This window comes from Ascaphus truei, chromosome 1 (assembly GCF_040206685.1).
Source record: "Ascaphus truei isolate aAscTru1 chromosome 1, aAscTru1.hap1, whole genome shotgun sequence".
Classification (NCBI taxonomy): Eukaryota; Metazoa; Chordata; class Amphibia; order Anura; family Ascaphidae; genus Ascaphus; species Ascaphus truei.
In genome coordinates this window covers 434,488,375-434,509,333 of record NC_134483.1, presented here as the reverse complement: position 1 = coordinate 434,509,333, position 20,959 = coordinate 434,488,375, and the positions used below count along the sequence as shown (strand labels likewise).

Genomic DNA, 20,959 nt, shown 5'->3' with positions numbered 1-20,959 from the left:
GCAGCAAGAGATATATATGTATATATATATACACACACACACACACATATATATATATATATACACACACATATATATATATATACACACATACATATACACACACACACACACTTTTTTTTATTATATATACATATTTATTTAGTATTTTATTTTTATTTATTGCTAACATATTTATTTAGATGGCAAATTGTTGCACTGAAGAGTTTAGAAATATTTGAAAAACACACTCCTTCCCTCCTCTCCCCCCCCCCTTTTTTTTTTTTCTCTTTCCTATGTTGGCAGGAGATCAAAGTGCTCCCCCCTGTGGCAGCAGTGACCCACAAATGAGTTTGATTCAGAGTCCTTCCTCCATAACAAGTAAATAACGTCAGTCACAAAGTGCATGTGTGTGCGAGGGAGTGCGGGAGCCCCAGCCTGCTGCTACCGCTGGGCTGCACCTTGGGAACACAGACCCTCCATCTGACCACGGAGTGGGGGCGGGCGGGGGGTGTGAGGAAATACCAAACTCCGGCGGCTGGCGGCCAGGACTACCCGAGCAGGTACAGTCACCCAGGCTCCCCCGTGTCACCCTCCGCGGGGATCGGGAGGCGGGCGGGCGGGCTCGCCAGGCTTGTTGCATTTCCCTGTTACACTAGCAGCTTTCTCTCCGCTGGAGATCGGGGAGTTTGAGGGGGGTGGGGGGGGCTGATTTCAACGCTGCCAAGGTCGCTGCCTGGTGGAAAAATAACCGAGTACGTCATTAATATGGCGCCAAAAGATTTGGTTCTTGATACTGTAACAGGCTGGGGGGGGTGGTGTTGCTCTTTTTTTGCTGTCCCATCACGGAGTGGTGAATGGTTGGGGGAGGGGGCAGTGTGTATACACACCCGCCGGTGTGTGACAGTAATGAGAAGTGTAGGTGTGCTGGTGAGTTATATGTGCATGTGATGAGCGGTGCTGCTGACCTCTTCCCTGCCGGGTGTGGGGGTGGGGGGGATTGGTGGTTCATGCGCTGTACCGCTCATGTGGCAGGGGAGAGGTTAATAGTTTGAGCCTGCGTTAGTTTGTGTGACCCTTTGGCCTGTTGGTGGGAAAAGGTGGCCACTACGTGCAGACTTTTGGTGGGATTGCTGGTTTCATGTGTTTGGGGTGAAGGGTAAAATCACGGACGGGGCTGTCAATCCAATTAAAACAACCATTAATGAGACCGTTTCCGAGGGGAGGGTGGGGGTGTGTTTGCGTTGCCCGCTTCCTCACCGTGCCTGGGAGCACACCACAGCCGAAAAGCTTCACACAGGGGAGGTCCCTGCACAGTGATTTATTGAATGGGCGACACTTAAAATATTTGCTTTGGTGTTTTTTTTTTTTCTGCGGTGGATTTTCTCGCGGTTGAACGGGCTGGGCGCTCCTGGTTAGTGGATTGTGTGGCACATGCGGGCTGGGCGCTCCCGATTAGGGGGGCACATGCGGGCTGGGCGCTCCTGCAAGCTGCTCATGTACACGTGTTCCTCGTCGCTGTAGCGCAGCGGATGGAACGTTTACGATCCTGTGACAGTTCGGATTCGAACGTTGCCCTGGGATTCGGAACCTGATTGGAACGCTGCGTTCGGGGGTGGCCTGAGCTCCAAACAAGAGGAGGCGTGGCGGCCTTTTTAGCGGGGCAGGTGCACGGGCTGCCACACCACCATACACAGTGGGATCCCAATGCCAGCCCCTTTTTGCTGCCAGAAGCATCATGCTAGCATATGGCAGCGATTGGGTTCCATCTTCATATTAACCTCTTAACTGCGAGAGCAGCTAGCAACTGCTTCGGCAGCTGGGGTGTGATCTTATGGATTTAACATGACTTGTGGGAAAGGGATTCACAGTAATTTGGGGGAAAACTATAAACATGTTTGCCTCCATTGGGTGGGTGGGGAAAGTAGTCAATCTGATGATCCTTGCAGCCTGGGGGGGGGGGGGGGGCGAGCAGAAATGCAACACGTGCTTGCACTCAGCAAACTTTTACTAGTGACATTTTATTATGTTTTCCGTTTAGACCCGTTAGGTGTTTTGTGTCGCCGACAATTGGTTTATTGTAACTGTTTCTAGGGGAGCCGCCCTACATTGCGGACACATAATAGGATGCAGTGTGTTGCACGTCCCCCTGACACCGCAAAGTGTGTGACCCAGACAGGAATGTTGCTCAATTCACTTGTGGGTGGCGAAAATATTGTCACCTGGGGCTAAGTGAGGGAGACTTTGGCACAGAATCTCATGAATAGTAGTAACAAAGGAGGAGAGGGAGTAGGTGGTATGATACCTTTTTATTGGACCAGTATGAATTGTATTAGAGTAGTGGCTGCCTGAACATGTCCTAATCAAGGGGTGTGCAAACTTTTTTTTTTTTTTTTTTTTGCTGCGCCCCCACCTTGCCTGCTCCTCTCCGTTCTGAGCCCCCACTCCTTACCCGCGGGGTCACTTAACGCTGTGTTGCCATGTACACGAGTGACGCCAGCAGGGTCCAGGTACGTTTTAGCGTCGCAGGGGCCTCCCGCGATCCCCTGGCATTTAATTTAAATGCCTTGGCGAAGAGCGCAGGGTCTTTGCAACTGCCTGCACCCCCCACCCACTTTGCGCACCGCTGTCATAATCTGTAGTTAGTTGGTTACACTCGGGTTAATATTCTACTATAAGGACAATTACTTTTGAGATGAGTTTCCCTTTGGAATGCATTTAGTTATTAGTTTAGTTTTGTTTTGTTTTCTATGCGATTTACCTGATGCCACATGTACTTAATTCAAATATAACCCCCCCCCTCACTGTCTTATTCAGATTTGAACTTGTCAAAAGGCCGAATGCACACCCTAAGGCCCGTAATATAGTAGGCGCGCGTTAGCCTGTTTGAACGCTTCTGTACATGACGCACACTTTTTGTGTTTACGGTTCGTACTGCTGTTAGCGACGGGGCAGGTAAACGCACGCACACGCACAATATTTGGCAGAAGTTTCTATTCACAGCACCCAATGTTTTACTATCTGTTGAAGTAATTAGGTCACAAAACTGTTCTTATAACAGGGATAGAAATTATTCCTAAATAGAAATAATTAGCCTTCTGAAGAAATCCTGTGTGATGCAACCCCCATCCACCCACACATACACCCACACATACACTTACATTGCAGACACTGAGCGGTAGCGGCGCGAAAACATAGTTTTCACAGTCTTCCCCCCGATCGCCCGGCTCCACGCTCACTGCTGTGTATGCAATCACAGCCCTAGTATACAATGGCAGGCTAACCACAGCCAACTATAAGTGCTGCGCGTGTGCCCACTATATTACGGGCCTAAGGCAATACAAGTCTGGAGGATGATGATGAATTGAAGCTCATTTGTATGCCTGTTACTGCAGAGGTGGTGTTTAGCTGGCAGTGCCAGTGTGCAGACTCCTGTGACTGCAGAGGTGGTGTTTAGCTGGCAGTGCCAGTGTGCAGACTCCTGTGACTGCAGAGGTGGTGTTTAGCTGGCAGTGCCAGTGTGCAGACTCCTGTGAAAGCCACAAGTGATCTGCTTTCCAGAACTGTCTAGAAGTGGGTGGTGAGAAACTAATTTGAAGAAAACAATGTGTTCTGTTCATGCCTTCTCTGCAGTGGTGGATTTACGTGTAAATTAAATAAGCTACAGATTGGGGCCTAGCAATTTGAAGGCCTCCAAATTAAATTTGAGGGGCCCTGTAAAACCAAAGGGTCTAGTCACGCCAAAAATTTAATTTGTGATAAAATCAATAGTGGGTTGAATGTTTAGTAACAAAAGTTTAATGTACGTTAAAAGCAACCTATGTCATGTAAAGAAAAGACGAACAACAGTGACTCCACAACATTTTGTGGAAGAACATAATGGTTTAGTTCTTTGCTTCAACTTCATATTCACAGTCCCTGGTTCATTTAAGTTGTAGGAACTCACATTGCCTTTCAATTGTGTGGAGTACCGAGAATGGTTTATATTAGTTACCCTGCCCACAATACTTGTAATTTGTTTTTATTTTTATATAGCACCTTGCAAAGTCTTAATCCAGCACTGCTTCCCCGGGATACATCAGTGCCCCTCTCCCGCACACAGCTGCTGGTGTTATTACCCCCTGCAATCTGATCCTTTTTATACCACCCCACACAGGGCTGTTTCAGATCCTTCCAACATTTTATTTTTTTGCACATACAAATACAGCAGATACCACTTTATTTTCTCTACCTGTGCTGGATGGAGTCACTTCCAAGCTTTTAATGTAAGTCCCCTAACCTATCTTATCATACGCAAGAAGGTACAGAACGCACATGTTGGACTTACAGAACGCACATGTTGGTCTTACAGAACGCACATGTTGGTCTTACAGAAGGCACATGTTGTGTACCTGCTATAAAGGTACTGTTGGAGGTTATGTAATTTGAGGAATGTGCTCTTTACCAGCTGATCCCATGTAAACCGCACTGATGCCAGGTACTGTACAGGCAGTCCTCAGTTATCCGACACAATGCGTTACTCAAAATGGCGTTGTAAAGTGAAACACATTTCCCCATAGGAACACTGTTTAAATGAAAGGTTCTGTTCCTGAAGGCATTTTTAACACTAAAATACACCAAATATTTTATGCAGGCAATATGATATGCAGCACACACATAAATTATATAGTGTATATACTGTATTATATATATATATATATAATATAACATAATAAATAATATATATATATATACGCTCTTACGACGCTTTGCAACGTTGTTTATGTGAATATGTGTGTGTGTGTGTGTGTGTGTATATATATGTGTGTGTATATATATATATATGTGTGTGTATATATATATATATATATATATATATATATATACACACACACACATTCACATAAACAACGTTGCAAAGCGTCGTAAGAGCGTATATATATATTATACTATATTATATTATTTATTATGTTATATTATATATATAATACAGTATATACACTATATAATTTATGTGTGTGCTGCATATCTTATTGCCTGCATAAAATATTTGGTGTATTTTAGTGTTAAAAATGCCTTCAGGAACAGAACCTTTCATTTAAACAGTGTTCCTATGGGAAAATGTGTTTCACTTTACAACGTTTCGCTTTACAACGCCATTTTGAGTAACGCATTGTGTCGGATAACTGAGGACTGCCTGTACAGTATATAGTATACAGTATATAATATATATACACATACACAACGTTGCAAAGCATCGTAAGAGCGTTGGATAAGCCATTTTGGCGTTGTAAAAATGAATATAGGTATGCATTGCATAGCGTTGGATAAGCCATTCGTTGTAAAGGGAAGCGTTGTAAAACGAGGACTACCTGTATACATTTTGTTTAACTCCTCTGCTAGTAGGCGCAGCATTACAGATGGCTTTGGGGTTTCAGTGCTGAGAAGGGTGTTTGATTTGCATCATTAAGCCAAGCACTGTGGTTAATTGTATATCCATTTTTATGGTCACCCTCCAACTCTTAACGTTTCTATGCAACTGGAAGCATTATTAACGCCTCCATTGTGGCACAAAGTGGGCTTAAACTGTGACAAGGTGTATAAAGGGATAGGAGCACGTGTATGTATGTGATCACTCCCATTGGGTGACATTTAATAGCTCAGCTTTATCTGAGCTATTGGCAGGAGTCCCCTGGCTCACTCTGCTTCCTGTCTGTAGCACTGCTAGTGTGCAGGAGTTGTATGTATTGACTCTTAAAGGGGCAGCCTTCTATGGGCAACATTATTTTTTTTAGGAATGTAATTTTGCTTTCTTTGAAACTTTCAGTCACCGTTCAAATAAAGATTTTGCTTCCTGTGTAAAAATGGATAATTTTTTGTTTTGTTTCCCTTGTGCATCTGGGAATTTTTACCTCATCTGTTGTTATTCTTTCCTTCTCTCTGGCATAATTAGTTTATATCAAACGTGAGTGTGGGAGCAGTCTGGATCGTGTATATATTTCTGTAATATATAACATTTGTAATTGTCGTGGGTAGGTATGCAAAAGTAATAGCGAGGTGCACGGGTGGCGTAATGTAGATATCTTTCCACTTAAGTGGGTGGAAAGAATCCATTTTATTTGAAGATGAACATTTTGGTCTCAACAGGAACTTTTATCAAGGTTATTATCAAATAAATAATAAAGTTCCCATTGGGACCCGAAACGTCAATCTTCAAATAAATGTATTGTTTTCACCCAATAAATAGAGATGTGGCTCTTCATATCTAGCGCTTGCTTGTAAAAACACGCCAAAGCATTTAGTTACCATGGAAACATTAACATATATATTTTTTAAAACAAATATTAATAAATACTTTTTGTGGCTCTGTTTTTTTTTTTTTTTTGTCTGTGACCAGGATGTAACCTATTAACCAGGAGGTTGCCGTCAGCGTGCTGTAGATCTAGAAAGACCTGTGCAAGTTACCTACTACTGTTCTGCTCAGCCATTGGGTTTCAGTGAAACTGCCAAATACTTAAAAACAGGTTCTGGCCAATTACTGCATTACAGATGTTAATCAGAATCATGAATAAACATACAGATACAATTATATTGACAGTGTCACCTAACCTAGCAATGGTTTTTTTTGTTGTCTATAAAAATCAGGGGTCGCAAACTCAGTCCTGAAGATCCACCAACAGGCCAGCTTTTATGGATATCCCTGCTTCAGCACAGGTCTGTCTGTGCTGAAGCAGGGATAGACATAAAAGCTGGACTGTTGGTGGATCTTGAGGCCTGAGTTTGAGACCCCTGATATAAACGCTAACATCATCCTCACGATGCAAATATTTGGGCTTTCTTCCACACGCGGGAATGCTTTCATAGATCCAAGCAGTTATCCACAGAGAGCTGCATTATAAGAATGGCGAGAAACCCTGTTAGAAAGTATAACACGGGTAGTATAACAGTATGGGGAGTGACATTTTGCTGAGTTTTCACAAGTTTATTAAATCGCTGGCATCAGCTGTTCCCATGTCCGCCTCCCATTTTGACGTGTGGATGGCAGCTGACATTTTAATTTCCCTGGGAGGCAAATTTTCACGAAGTGATATCTCCAGAATGAAATCACACCATTTTTTAGAAGGGCGGTGCAGCTAAATACAGCAGCACAATGATTTTGCCATGGTAAAAAGATAGTAAACATCTTATCTTAGAGGGGATTGCTGCTTTTAATGGGTTTTTTTTTTCCATGTGTCAAAACACTACAGGAGTTTTGGCTCTCCGGGCCTGTGCCGTGGGTTGGAATATTTAAGGCAGCCAAACACCCTTACTGCTGTATTCCAGCCAGATCATATGCTAACAAGGATTATTGATGCAGGGGGCTGTTTGGGGGATATTTTTCACATTAATTTGGCTTAATCTTAAAATTGGCAGCCCTGATGCCTGTGAGAATGGCAGATCCACTTTGATCTGTGTACTCAGAAGATTTGTGAGACCTAAGGGGGATTACATGGAGGTCGGGTAACCAGATGGCTCATGATTTTCACAAGCAGATTCACACAGCCCCTTGTTGATTGTTTCTTCAAGGATAGGTGCCCTGAAATTGCTCTGCCATGTGTTGCAGGCCTCACTGGCAGCATTAACTAGATGGGCCCTATACCCAGTTGTCAACATGAATTGCAAAAAGTATTGTTATTGGGCCTGACTATAGAAAAATCAAATGTAAATGTGTTAACACTGGGACGTTGCTCTTTGGACAGATTTAGCCGTGCTAATCGGCTTTTTTTTTTTTACACACTTTGGGACCGTGCGCTTTTACAATGTTGTTCTTTGAATTTTTTTAATCTGATGCGTTTTAAGGAAATGTAAGCGTTCTGAAATATTAAGTGTCCGGGAATTTAAAATGTAACCTTCAGTGCCCACTGCAGTCTGTTTAACATCAAAAGCTGGAGCTTAAGTAATTGTATTATTTTGAACACTAGAAACACACTTTTTTTTTTTTTTCATTTTAAAGGACATCGCTTTGTGGGTTAGAAACTAATATTATAGGTGTTAAACGTCTGGGCGGGATTGCAGCTTTAATGTGGAAAAGGACCGTCTACAATAATAATTACATTTTTCTCTCAAATGAAAGTACATCTCTAAGTGTGTACAATAAATAACGGAGTAACACTCTGGGTTTGCAACAATACATGAAAAGGTAGTGGTAATCCATACTCCCCAGTAGTATGACACTGACCACTGATTACACACACGGAAGTGAGGAACTCGTGTGAGAGAGCACCTTTTAAACTCCGTGCCTGGAAGGTACATCTGCCATAACATTTCCTGTTGTATGTACAGCATGTGCTCAGTGCTGTCAGCTGCTGAGTGCTGATGCTGTGTGTCAGCTTGTGCTAGTAGTACAGACCCTAGCAGTGTCACTGGTTCATTTCTACCACGTGTATCTTCAGACTTCATTTTTTGTTTAGGCTGCAATATATTGTAAAGCATCCGCCCAATTTTCAGGGCTCAAAAAAAAAAAAGAGTAACTTGCCTCAACTGGTACATCGCAAAAGGCTCCTCAACCACTACAGAGGCCAGCACCCCACAGTGCCGTGTATAGCGCTGTGCAAGGCGTTGTGGGGAGCGAATTTGGGAAGCCGAGGTGATGGAACCAAAGCTGTCAAACACGGTTCTTCATCCGCCTCCATCTTTTCAGCAGCACTTGTGATCCATCATTTTTTCTTTTCTCTGACCCTGACTATTCTAATTTTATTTATTATGCATATTGTCTATTACATATCACAAACATCACGGTTATAGCCTCCATAAAATGTTTTCTTGTGGTGGGGGGAAGGCAGGGACTCTTAATAAACGTACCAGAACTTCATTAAGGCTTAACTCTAACCACTTCAACTTTATTCCCTACAATTTAATTTCTCTAGGGGAAAAAAACGAAAGCGGAATAGATTGTGTATATCCTGTGGATTTTGTAGTGTGCTTTGCAACTAGGCTTTTGGACCTCAGCTTGGAAGTATGTCATACAGTGTTCTTATCTTAAATGTCCAGGCAAGCATTACAAAATGAAGAAAGGATGTCATAAAAGCTTTTATTGTATTGAAACTCGGTATACCTTTAACTGGGATTGGTGCTTTATACTTTTTGTCCTATTCTGATGTGTCCCAAACTGTCCAACCTCGGGACGCTGTATGAAAGCAGCAAAACGTGAAATCTTGTAGGGTTTTTTTTTTTTTTTAAATCAGTTCTGTAGTATTAGATAAGTTACTTTCTTTTTAATTTATTTATTTATTTATTATTGAACTCTTGTTGCAATGTTTAATGAGTTTTAAAGCATTCCTTGATTTCTATAGCAGGTTTGAGCACCTCCCCAGCAGTGCAAGATCTTTGCAACACTTTCCTGTTTGGCAAGAAATTAACACAATGTGCCAACTGTTTGAGCTCTAAACTGTAACAATAGATAATGTTACCTTGGTGAAATTAGTAGTAGCTGCTGAGTTACACTGACTGAAGGATTGATTGAAACTGAAAGGCGGCCATTATGTTAGGCACAACATCAGGATTTGTACACATTTATAACAGGAGCACCAAGCGATTGGCAGGTTAGGTAAGAATGTACAGTAGAACTATGCGTTGTCACATGCTTTGCATATACAAATAAGCAGGGGGAGGGTGTAGTATTGCTGTTTTTTGCCTGACTGCTGCAGCGTAGTATGTGGTCAAGGGCTGCTTGATGGGGTTTTCCCAGGATGTCAGACTAGTTTCTTGTCTTTTAAAGGGGAAGTCCCTGCTCACCCTGGCCATTAGTTCACTTCAGTCCATGTTTAATTGGTAAATGACATGTATTGTATAACCAGTATTTTGCACTACTTTTTTTGAACTGTTCTTGTCTGTAGTGAGCAAACGGTTTCTTTTTTTCCCTCACGATTTTGACCTAATCTCTTTGGTAATGTGGCTGTATGTAAGTTGTTTTTGTTTGGCTAATGCTGGCAGCATACTTTGTTTAAAGTGGTAGTTGGGTAGAACAAGAATTACCAGATAAAATTAGAAAAAACAAACTGGTTAATATTGAATGATAGTAATGTAGTAATTTTCACACATTAAGCGAATGTGACTTTCAGAGACCGGTTCATTAGACGCCTATGTTGCCAATGCAAAATCACCCGGAAAAAAGCATGCAATTTTCACCAATAAAGGTGAAAGCGTACATATTGCATGGTACAAACATCTCATTTGCATGTGCACGATTTGATATAATACCAACTGGAAACTGACAGAAATCACCTCTCAGGTAGGCAAAAACGGCGTTTTGCTGGAGCAAATATGTACTAATATACCTCCTAAAAGATTACACTGTACTCCACGTGGGGAGATACCTGGGGACATATTAACATTTTCATATGTAAAATAGATGCACATCATTTAAATCACCATGTTAACAATTATCTCCCCGCGTAGCATTTAGGATAATCTATTTGGCTGTATGTATGTACGTGTATATCTCAATAGTAGGGATCTCTTACGTCATAATATAGTGCGCGCGTCGATTAGAATTAGCTGTGTCTAGGCCGGGCGTGCTATACTTCCGCCTGTGCGCACGGCGGTGAGTGGTGGCGCGGCAGGTCACTGCAGATACGTGTGAATTTATGTTTTCGTGTTGCTGCCGCGCCACGTGGCGCTCTTTAGCCAATCACAGAGCAGGATAGGGAGGGGGTCCCGGGGCAGGAGGAGCAGGGCACGTTAGTGTACCAAACATAATGATACAGCGATATTGTACAGTCAGTGTGATATTGAATTAACGATTTATACAAAGTCTTACTTGACAACTTAAAATGACATTTATTTAAAATGTGGACTTTTTTTTACTGTATTTTAGTGAACATAACATTTAGGGTATCTGTATTCTAATTATACTAAAATAGTTATTTGAGATGTTCATATACTATATTTAGTTTATCTCACCGTGGTTGTTGGCCGCTATACTTGTGTTCTGATCATCACAACAATACTTTTTGTTTTAAAAATGCCAGTCGGATTAAAAAAAGCAAAGTGGGACTGGTATTGATGTGCAGGTTGTGTGAAGCCGGGGGTGTGACTTCATAGCCATGCCCACCTGTCGCTCACAGCACGGACCCGTTGTTTACCAAATGTTTCCCCCCCCATAAAATATTTCATATCGTGCTTTTCTCCCAATTGGGCACACAGCGCTTCATAATTACAATTTCGGGCGGCACGTCAAATTTTCCAGGCACATTCCCTGTAGAGCCTAGAATGTAATGTTTGTGCCGGAGGCGCAGGGAATTCAGGGGATATGCCTACAAGGAGTGGAACCAGTCTCCGCTAAAGTCAGTGTCATTGTCTCCATCTAAAGTTATTAGCAGAGTGCTCTTAACTTTAACCCCTTAGTTACCAGAGGGTGTCTGCAATGACTTGCATTGGAGCCTTTTTATCCCCCCTCCCCTCCCCCCCCCACATGCCACTTACAAATCAAAATGTTAGGTGCAGAAAAGTGATTTGCAGGACGAGAGGAAGGTACAATACAGCAGAAACGAAACATTAATTTGATATAACTTTAGCCCAAAATAGACCGACTCCGTTCAGTGCCAGTGACATTGGCGCTTTCGTGGAAAATACCTGGGAGGGCAGAAGTGTCTAATAATAATTATTGGTGCCTGTTTCGGAAGCTTCCCTAGAACGCACACACACGCACAAACCCACGCTCCCACCACATCTCTTCCCCCGTGCTCGTGCTAGTCTGTGACATTGTGCAAGATGCACATATTTAGATGTGTAAATGAGAACATTAAAGGGGTTATTTACTATAGACTCCTAGACTTGATTTCACTTGACTTGACTTTTTAGCACACGTCTTATATATTTCCGTGTCCCACCGGCAAAGTACGTTTGAACCATAGCACCAACCAGATTTATCAAAACAATGCACATGATATCTAAAGTAATATGGAGCTTTTTTGACCTGGTTTTGCAGTCGGGATTGCATTGCATTGTCCCCAAACTATGTAATTGTAGATTTTAAAGTATGAGTCTGAACGTTTAGTGCTCTATTTGGTTACTGATGTATACATATCTATTTAAGGGTCAGTTCACTACAGCTGGCAAAACATCTAAACAATTTATCAATGTAATTAGCTTCCTGAAGAAGATTCTGTCGCTTGTTAAGGTGCACTTTCTTGCTTATTTTCTGCAAAACATGAAGATGTTTCTATTTTTCTCTGGTTCTGTGTGATTAGAATTTATCTTGAGAGGATTTATTGTTCTGTTTGTGTCAGGTGGCTAATGTTGGCAACAGTTCAACAAAAGTGTGTTTTTTTTTTTTAATTGACGGTCTGGCTTTTTAAAAATTGTCAGCTCTTAATAAAAAATCATCTTGTTAAGAAGATTGAAGATAATACGTTCTGTTCTGGTCACTGAAGACAATACACCTGTAAAACAGTCCAGCACACCAAAGTTATATAGAGAAAAATATTTAATGCAAAAACCTATGTCATTTCAGTGCTAAGTGGCACCTTTGACAATGCACAATATGTATTTGAGTTGTTGTTGTTTTTGTTTATAGCTCTGATGGTGTGCATAGGATTTTTTGCAATCACAATAAGTCCCTCCCCTGTAGATCTCACAATCCTACTTTTAATGCCTGCAGCACAGGGAGATAAATTGACTTGACCAAGGTCACAAGGAGTTGACACTTCTAAGGAAGTGACGTTACCAGGAGCTTCTCCTTCAGCCCATAAATATATTTCTTATTAGGTGTCAGTCGCCTACATATAACCTTGTGGACATGCTGCTGCTATTAGTTCTGTGTGTCCTAAAGGAAAGTGCCCTTTGAAACTATCCTATAGTTTTTCCTATTATCCGGAACTTTTCGCGGTTCGATTTACGGTTGGGTGATACCAAAATTTTCCGCACGATAATGATATTAAGAAATGTATCCTGATAACAATATATATCGCAATACATTTGTTACAATAAATTCTAGTTAATCTAAATAAAATTTGTTCTCAAAATAACTACATTTTCTTTAGATTTATTAGAACAAAGAAACCTTAATTCCCAAACCTCATTGCCCGAGTCCACAGGATAGGCAGAGAGACGGCATATTGGTAGCTGCAAAGCTGCTCTCGCTGTGCCAGCATCCAGAAATATCGCGATAACCGGTAATCTCTCCGGTGTGCCGATATGGGAGATTACCGGTTATCGCAATATATTGGTATATCGCCCAACACTAGTTCGGTTTAATCCGTCACAAGCCTGAAACTGTGTGTGAGCCAAATCGCCAATTCCCGCTCTCTGGCAAGCTGCTCTTTGTATCTCTGGCTTCACCAAGAAGTATACTGTGATTGTTGGAAACACGAGCAAATCTATAGAAAAAAAGCTGACCCCCGTGTTAAACTTCCCCCAGGTTTTCTAGTTTCTTATAACGGCGCCAACATTGCATGTGCCCTCTTGGAGTCTAGGTGCACAAACCTTGTTTCGCAGACACACCAACTTGATTGTACAGAGATTGATTAATAAAAAGGACAAGGCTGAACAGGAGATGCTGGCAGTGACACGCAGGATCTGTGGCAGAAAAGTGAATGACCTGCAACAGACCCATCCTTTATCTTGCCATCAGCTCAGCTAAGAGGTTGTAACTAGGTGGCATTAAATTGAATTCATCTTTTTTATAGCAGAAAAAACCTCATGACGCATGATCGCCATTCCTCACTCCATAAAAGTGGAAACTCGTGTCCCTAAGGCTGCGCTTATACCGCCAGCGACGCGGCCGATGCCGTCGCCTTCGCGACGAGTTGTATTTGGAAGTTTTAGGTGACGTCGCTGGATGACGTCATAAAAGGGGAGGGCAGAGGCACGGAGAAGCTCCCGATTGGCCGCAAGGGGAGACCGTCACCGAAAAAATCAAATGTCGGTGACTACCATATTTCTGGTAGCACTGTCACTTTGACGCCGTTGCGTGCACTATAAGCGCATGCGACGGCGACAATGCATTTGTTTTGCCTCGCCGTCACCTATAAGCGCAGCCTTATGTGACAAACAGATGTAGCAAGACTTGCTGTTTTCAGCACTGGGAAAAGCCACGGGGCCGTGTCATCTACTTCTCTCGAATTCTCGAAGTGAGGGGTCCGATCGGGAAGCATGAACCCCCGCAGCATTATCTTTGGAGCTGCGGCTTTCCGCTTATTCACGCTACTCCGGAGACCGCAAGTCTTTGGAAGTAGCCAAATTGGAAGTCTGTTGCGCAAATGCTGCCTTGAGTCAAGTTCTATTTCTCGTGCTACTGAAGGGCGGAAAAAAAAGGGCATGTATCTACAGCAGTGTTTTATTTTTTATTTTTTTTATCTGATCTACAGTCTAAGATTTGTCCGCAACCTGTCTGCTACCCTTTTATGAATGCAGTTTAAAATTTCAACACTTTTACCTAAAATGCTAGATTCAGGATGTAAACATCAATACCTAAAGGGCATGACTTAATAGCCTAGTGTGGTGGTTTCCAACTTTTGTTTTGTTTTGTTTGTTAGAGAACCCTATAATTGTATGGTGCAATTCTGCACAACTCCAACCCTCTCTAATAGTGTCTCGGATCAGATGCACTGTAATGAACCCCAATGCTTTCTAGTAGCGCGCCTGAGAACAGATGTACTGTAGAGTCTCGGTAATCTGACCTAAAAGGGACCAATACCGTGTTGGATAACCGAAAATGACGGCTAATCCGGAAATTATCCGACTATTATCTGCAGGCCCCCTTCTCCCCTCCCCCTCTCACTAATCGGTGGCAGAAGAGGAGGACCGAGGACCAGCATCTCAGCGGAGGAGGAGGAGGCGGCGGGAGCTGCAGCAGGAGAAGAGCATTGGCACCACGTGAGAATCATAGGCAGCCGGCCGGGGAGGAGCACACCCCAGAGTTCTGACCCGGAAGTGTTTACCGACTTCTTTACTGACTTCCGGGTCGGGCCGCTGGGGTGTGCTCCTCCTCGGCCGGCCTCCTATGCGTCTCACATGGTGCCAATGCTCTTCTCCTGCTGCTGCTCCCACCACCTCCTTCTGCCCTGCTCCGCTGAGATGCTGGTCCTCGGTCCTCTTCTGCCGCTGCCGGTAAACCGGGTATGTGAGAAGGGGGGAGGGGATGTTCGATAAAAGAGAGTGTAGGTTAACCGAAAGTCATATAACTGAGACTCTACTGTATTGTAAATTCTCCTTTATTTGGTACAGTTTTTAAAGGACCTGAAAATCTCGGGGAACCTTTTTGGGATGTCCAGGAAACTCGAGGGTTCCTAGGAACCCCTGTTGAAAAGCACTGGCCTAGTGTATGATACAAAATGCAAGGATAGTTGTTACCTGCTGAGGCTGTAACACCAGCGCTTCTGCTTCTCTAGCTGCTACAGCTGTTCTTACTTTGTCTTCTTGGGGGGGACACATGGTTGGCGGGGCCCAGGACTCTGCAATGACCGTATCAGGTGGATTTTCTGTTGTACAAATGGGGAAATAGGGTGGTGCCTGGCAAGTCTAAAGAAGGGCTGGAGTGCAAAAAAAGTCTGAAAAAAATCTTTATTTAATGCACATCCATAACAAACCTGGAGGGAGTGAAACTATAACGCGTTTTGCGCCTCCCTCAGCGCTTTGACAAAAGGTTTTCTGTTGCAAATACTGATTTTTCCCTTTCATGCTTTGAAGTAGTCACCTCTGTGCCCAGATATAGAGACTCCCAGCAACGCAGGCCTGAGAGAAGGCCCTGGCACATCCTTTTACTCCCCTTCATGGATTGTTGCGGTGTAAAGGAGACTTTGGGAGCTATGTTTTCACGGCCACATATTGTCTTACCTCAATATATGCACTAGTTGCTTCAGTGAGGGGATTGGAGAGTTTCTATAGGATTAGTTAGGGGACTTCAGGGAACAGTTGGGGAAGAGCTGTAAGTAGTGGTTGTAGGCGTAGATATGAGAGCGCTTGATGCAATATTCTAATACAGGACATGAAATCCTTTATTTCTTTTTGGTGGACCGCAGTTATGCAGGTGTACTGTTTTCCTCTTCCAAAAGTTTATTTTCCTTTTTATTTTGTACTAGTTTCAAACTGATTGTTAAGATTGTGTAGGATTACAGAGATTAAGGAATAATATATTTAGTCATAAATAAAAAAGATTTAATTATTCACTTTTAACCTGTTGTATAACAAATATACAGGCAGTCCTCGGTTATCCGACACAATGCGTTACTCAAAATGGCGTTGGATAGCGAAACGTTGTAAAGTGAAACACATTTCCCCATAGGAACACTGTTTAAATGAAAGGTTCCGTTCCTGAAGGCATTTTTAATGCTAAAAGACACAAAATATTTTACGCAGGCAATAAGATATGCAGCACACACATAAATTATATAGTGCATATACTTTATTATATACATATAATATAAAAATATAATATATAGTATAATATATATATTATATACACAATCAACTTTGCAAAGTGTCATAAGTGTGTTGGATAAGCCGTTTTGGCGTTGTAAAAATGAACATAGGTATGCATGGCATAGCGTTGGATAAGCCATTCGTTGTAAAACGAAGCGTTGTAAAACGAGGACAGCCTGTAATAACAATGGGACAAATGTAACAAGGCAAACTTGGAGCAATTCTGGGGAAAAATAACCACCCCATAGTCCCTCCACTTATCCAGGCACACAGCATCTTCCGCCGCCTCCCCCCCCCCCCCCCCTCACCTTCTCTGCACAGCGCTCGTCCCTTTACAGAGAGGAGCTACTTTGTGTGAAGAGCAACACGAGGGAAGCTGCATACTGGAGCCTGTGTGGCTTGCTGTAAAGGATTATGGGAATGAAATTGCAGACCTCGTGGTGACCAGATATTACATATACTGATGTGTCGTTAACTCAAGAGGGCTGCAGATATTAAGACAGTTTGGGCCATCTCTCTTGTACAAATAAGAGTGCTAAGTTTTTACTGATTGCTTTGGGGGACCTAGAATTACTGTTTAGTTTGTGTCCCGAGTAATGGATATTAAGAAATGTTGCACCATTGTTTAATATACATTTTAATAGTTCCCTAATGTTATTATATTGTTGAATAAATGAGTACTTTGGTATTCGGTGATGAGATGTGTTTTTTTATATATATATATATATATATATATATATATATATATATATATATATATATATATTTGAGTTCACTTCCTCAGGTCAGAAATACTGATTTAAAAAATATTTCATGAGTTTAAACGCAGTTGTAAAATCCAAGATAACAATGTAAGGCAGATTAGATAGAGAAGGAATGACAGAGGGCATAATAAATAGACAGGGCACTAAATGGATGAAAGGCATAGTGAGAAATAGGATCCATCAGCAGTGTGATGGAGAAGGGGAAATATAGTAAAATGAACAGAGATGCAGAGAGAAACATTACAAAAAAAATCTGCTAGTGTAAGAATCTTAATTTTTTTTATTTTTTTTTTATTTTTTTTACATTTTGTTTTTTATTTTCTGTTGAGTTCTTGTAAACATTCCTGTGCGGATTTTCATGTTTAAGTCATTTTATGGGATGGTCTGGCTGTGAGAAGTGGTGTACCACTGGAGTGCAGTATCTCCCTTGTTCATGGTGTGTGGCTGTGTAGTTTCATTCTGGTTTGATGTTTTTGACTGGTCCCACAAATGTGGCATCCATGGTCACATTTGCTGCATTGAATCATATATACCAAGGGTGCGCAAATATTTGTCTCCACCACCTGCCTGCTCGCGCCCCCCCTCCTTACCTTGTGTCCGACGTGAAATGACGCCACGGGGGTCACAACGCCGCGCTGCCATGGCGACACGTCGCCGAAGACGAGGGAAGTTGCAGAGGCCTCACGCGATCCCCCGGCATTTAATTGACCGGGAGATAGTACAAAACGTCCCGGTACTCATTTCGGTTTGTGACCGCTACATTCTATTCTCAGAACTTGGCCCCGAAAAGTGGGGCTTAGAAAATTTCTCGCATTGAAATTTCTGAAACCAGCTCTCTGCTATTTCTCTCATAGCATCTTTTGGTGATTTAGAATTTGCCGCTACTGTCTTGGCGCTTAGAATCTAAGTGAATCTCTCGACCGGATTGGCTGCTGGCTTTCTTATAGTATTTCAGCTTCATTCATGAAATACTCCAGCCACTCCGTGCGTGGGAGAAATCCTACCAGCCTATCAGAGCGTTGCCAGTCTAACTAAACCGGACAAGCACAGATTAGGATTCTGACAAGGGCATGCGCCAACCTGGCACCTCTGCCACCTGTCAGTCGGGAGCCACCCACGGAGTTAGGCTCCTCAATGTCTGGATGGGGAAATGGTAGTCCGATGACTTCCATTCATCCCAGGACGTGAGTACTTGAGGCTAAGCAGTAAGGATGTAACAGGATTCCAGCAGTAATGTTAAAAACACTTCTTTATTGGGGCATCATGGTGCAGACAGACATGGAAAAAAGATCTTACTCTTACGCGTTTCACGCCTATTCGGCGCTTCGTCAGAGAGTGGAGATGGTATACTGGGCCCCCCTTCTTATAGATCATACTGCCTGCCGGAAATTGCATATCGCAGCCATTTCCGGAAACCGGAAGTGACGTAAGCTGCACCGGATACCGGAAATGACGTAATATCCAGATATTAGTTTATATGTTGACATTAATTGTAATATTCAGACTAATATATTCCGGAAGCCCAATGCCCGCAACTCTCTTCTTAGGGTGTAAGAGTAAGATCTTTTCTCCTTGTCTGTCTGCACCATGATGCCCCAATAAAGAAGTGTTTTTAACATTACTGCTGGAATCCTGTTACATCCTTACTGCTTGGCTGTGCTCCGCATCACCGCGCCTCGTGGAGAATACTGGACTAAATACCGCAGATGCACGCCCACCAGAAGAACTCAGGAACGTCTTATGTGAGTTACCAATTTATTATCATACTATTGGGAGGTATACAATAGGTGTTTGCTCGTGTTTTTAGACCTTGTCCTCATTGGGAGTGATGTGGTGGAGCTAATCATTCTCCATTCACAGCACTAACCAGGACTTTACACATAGGTCTATGCAATACGCCCACCTATATACCCAAGTACTCACTTGATTATGACTTTACCTGTTTGATTCCTCTCTTCAATCAAGAAACTTACTGATTATGTCAAGACTTTCTACCTATGGTCATTATAGCACTATTACTGAACTTTGTTCTACGTCACTGTACTTGAGGCTAACTCTGCTGCCCAAATGGCTTTCACACCATGGCAACCTCTGAGGCTTTCATGTCCGGGACCCGTGCAGACGTGGTGGCACCAAGCTTGGTAGCCAAATGGTGTCTTGGAACCATGGACCTGGAAGTCCCCAGCTCATACTACCGTACACAAGCACATGTACTATTAAAACATTATGAAACAAAATATACTTTCCCATATTTTTTCTAAGTGAAAAAACGCTTAGGTTCATTCTCAGGGCTGAATCTCAATCCCTTTGAAAACCGGACTTAGGTTTCATAAAAACCCTTGCAACCTTATATATGGTTGGAGTACCCCCAGAACTCTCTACTGGTTCTGGGTAACCGGGCATTGAACTGGGGATACCTCTGTTACTGGGGGGAACCCGGTACCGTTCTGGGGATACCTTACACCCCTATGCCCCACTTACCTTTCCAGTCCGTGTTGAAGCAGGGAGTCCTAGCGGTGAGTCGCAAAAGCGTTTCCAGAGCAGGATTTTGACCGGAGCCTTGTGCCTACATGTATCCGGGCTGCCCGACCTGACTCGGGTACATTGTTGGGGCGCCCAGCAACTCTGGACCCCGACTATCTAGCACAATCTGAAAAGACTTTCTCCGTAAAATCCCCCCTGAAACTCATAGCCTAGCAATCTCTGCTTGCTGGCACCCCTGGAAAGGTAAAACACATACATTCTTTGTCGCAGAATCACATACATTTCATGTACAACAAACAGGTTCAAGAGCTGACACTCTAAACCCCAAATATGGATAGGAGGTAACCAGCCGGGCATAATACCTTTATTGATGGCCTTGTTACCCTCTCACCATCACAGGCATTGTAGTTTCTTGTGCAGAGTTTGCATATATTTTCCTAGGTGATTAGTATGTGCAATACTTTTTTTTTATTTGCAGGCTTTGGAATAGTGTGCATTTTTGGCATTTTAATGTTTCTTTCAATCTAGTTGATGGATCGGCTCATTTCTCAGTTTCTCGCTTATGCGTTTGCAAAGTTCTTCAGCGTAATGTGAATTATTGGTTTTTGATCCTAAGTCCATTTGGAATCGGGTTCCTTCTCTTGATAGGAAGTAGATGTCGAGTTGTTTCCTTTTGTAATCGGTTTGGTCATTTGCATTTATTGTTCTATTGTTTTAATGTAATTGGGAGCCACATTGTAATTGAATGTTTGTAGAATCTTTTTTTCTATGATACATTTTTTTGCATGCTATATTGGGAATGCTAAACTTGGCAGTTTTAATGTTGATTGATGTGTTAGGTCATTAAATAATTACACCCATCCTGTTCACAAAGGTGAATCCAAGAATAGTGACGTAAGGAGATTGTCACAACGTTTACAGTGATGTGTTTTTGTTTTTCCCCTGGAAATTATGGCTTAAGAATGGGACTCGTCCACTGCGGGACCCTGGGCAAGAAAGACCATGGGTTCAGAAGAACTCCAGTGGTGGCAGAGCTGTTAATCAATGCTGTGCATGGTATTGTGGGGCTCCAGGAGAGGACTGATTGACATCTCTGATGCTGTTGTTCTAAAGATGTGATCTTTCCAGCAGCACTTGTCACCCCTTATTTTCCACTTTGGACAAATGGATTTTTCAAGCCCTGCCTCAAATATATTACATCAAATTTTCCTTTTTGACCAGTCATGGCAGCATAATTACTTTGGAACAAAGCTAAGCTAACAATTTACAGTGACTGGCAAACGCTCCTAACTAAAATACAATAGAGGGGTTTTTCCACGCTTTAAAGTTTTTTGTTTTTTTATATATATACT

The 20,959-nt window shown here is 42.5% G+C and overlaps 1 protein-coding gene across 2 annotated transcripts in view; it reads left to right on the top strand.

Moving 5' to 3' along the window:
* Window positions 1–339: 339 nt before the first annotated feature.
* The window catches only part of JADE1 (jade family PHD finger 1), an 81,841-nt gene continuing 61,221 nt past the window's right edge, over window positions 340–20,959 (top strand). The window contains exon 1 of one of the 2 annotated variants that reach the window (XM_075615354.1): window positions 340–542. Coding sequence is in view for 1 of the 2 variants with exons in the window: in XM_075615335.1 (XP_075471450.1) it covers window positions 889–909 (21 nt within the window). In the remaining variant the exon portion in view is untranslated. Of the gene's footprint in view, window positions 543–822; window positions 910–20,959 lie in introns of those variants that run through there. The other variant, XM_075615335.1, reaches the window with a different exon arrangement.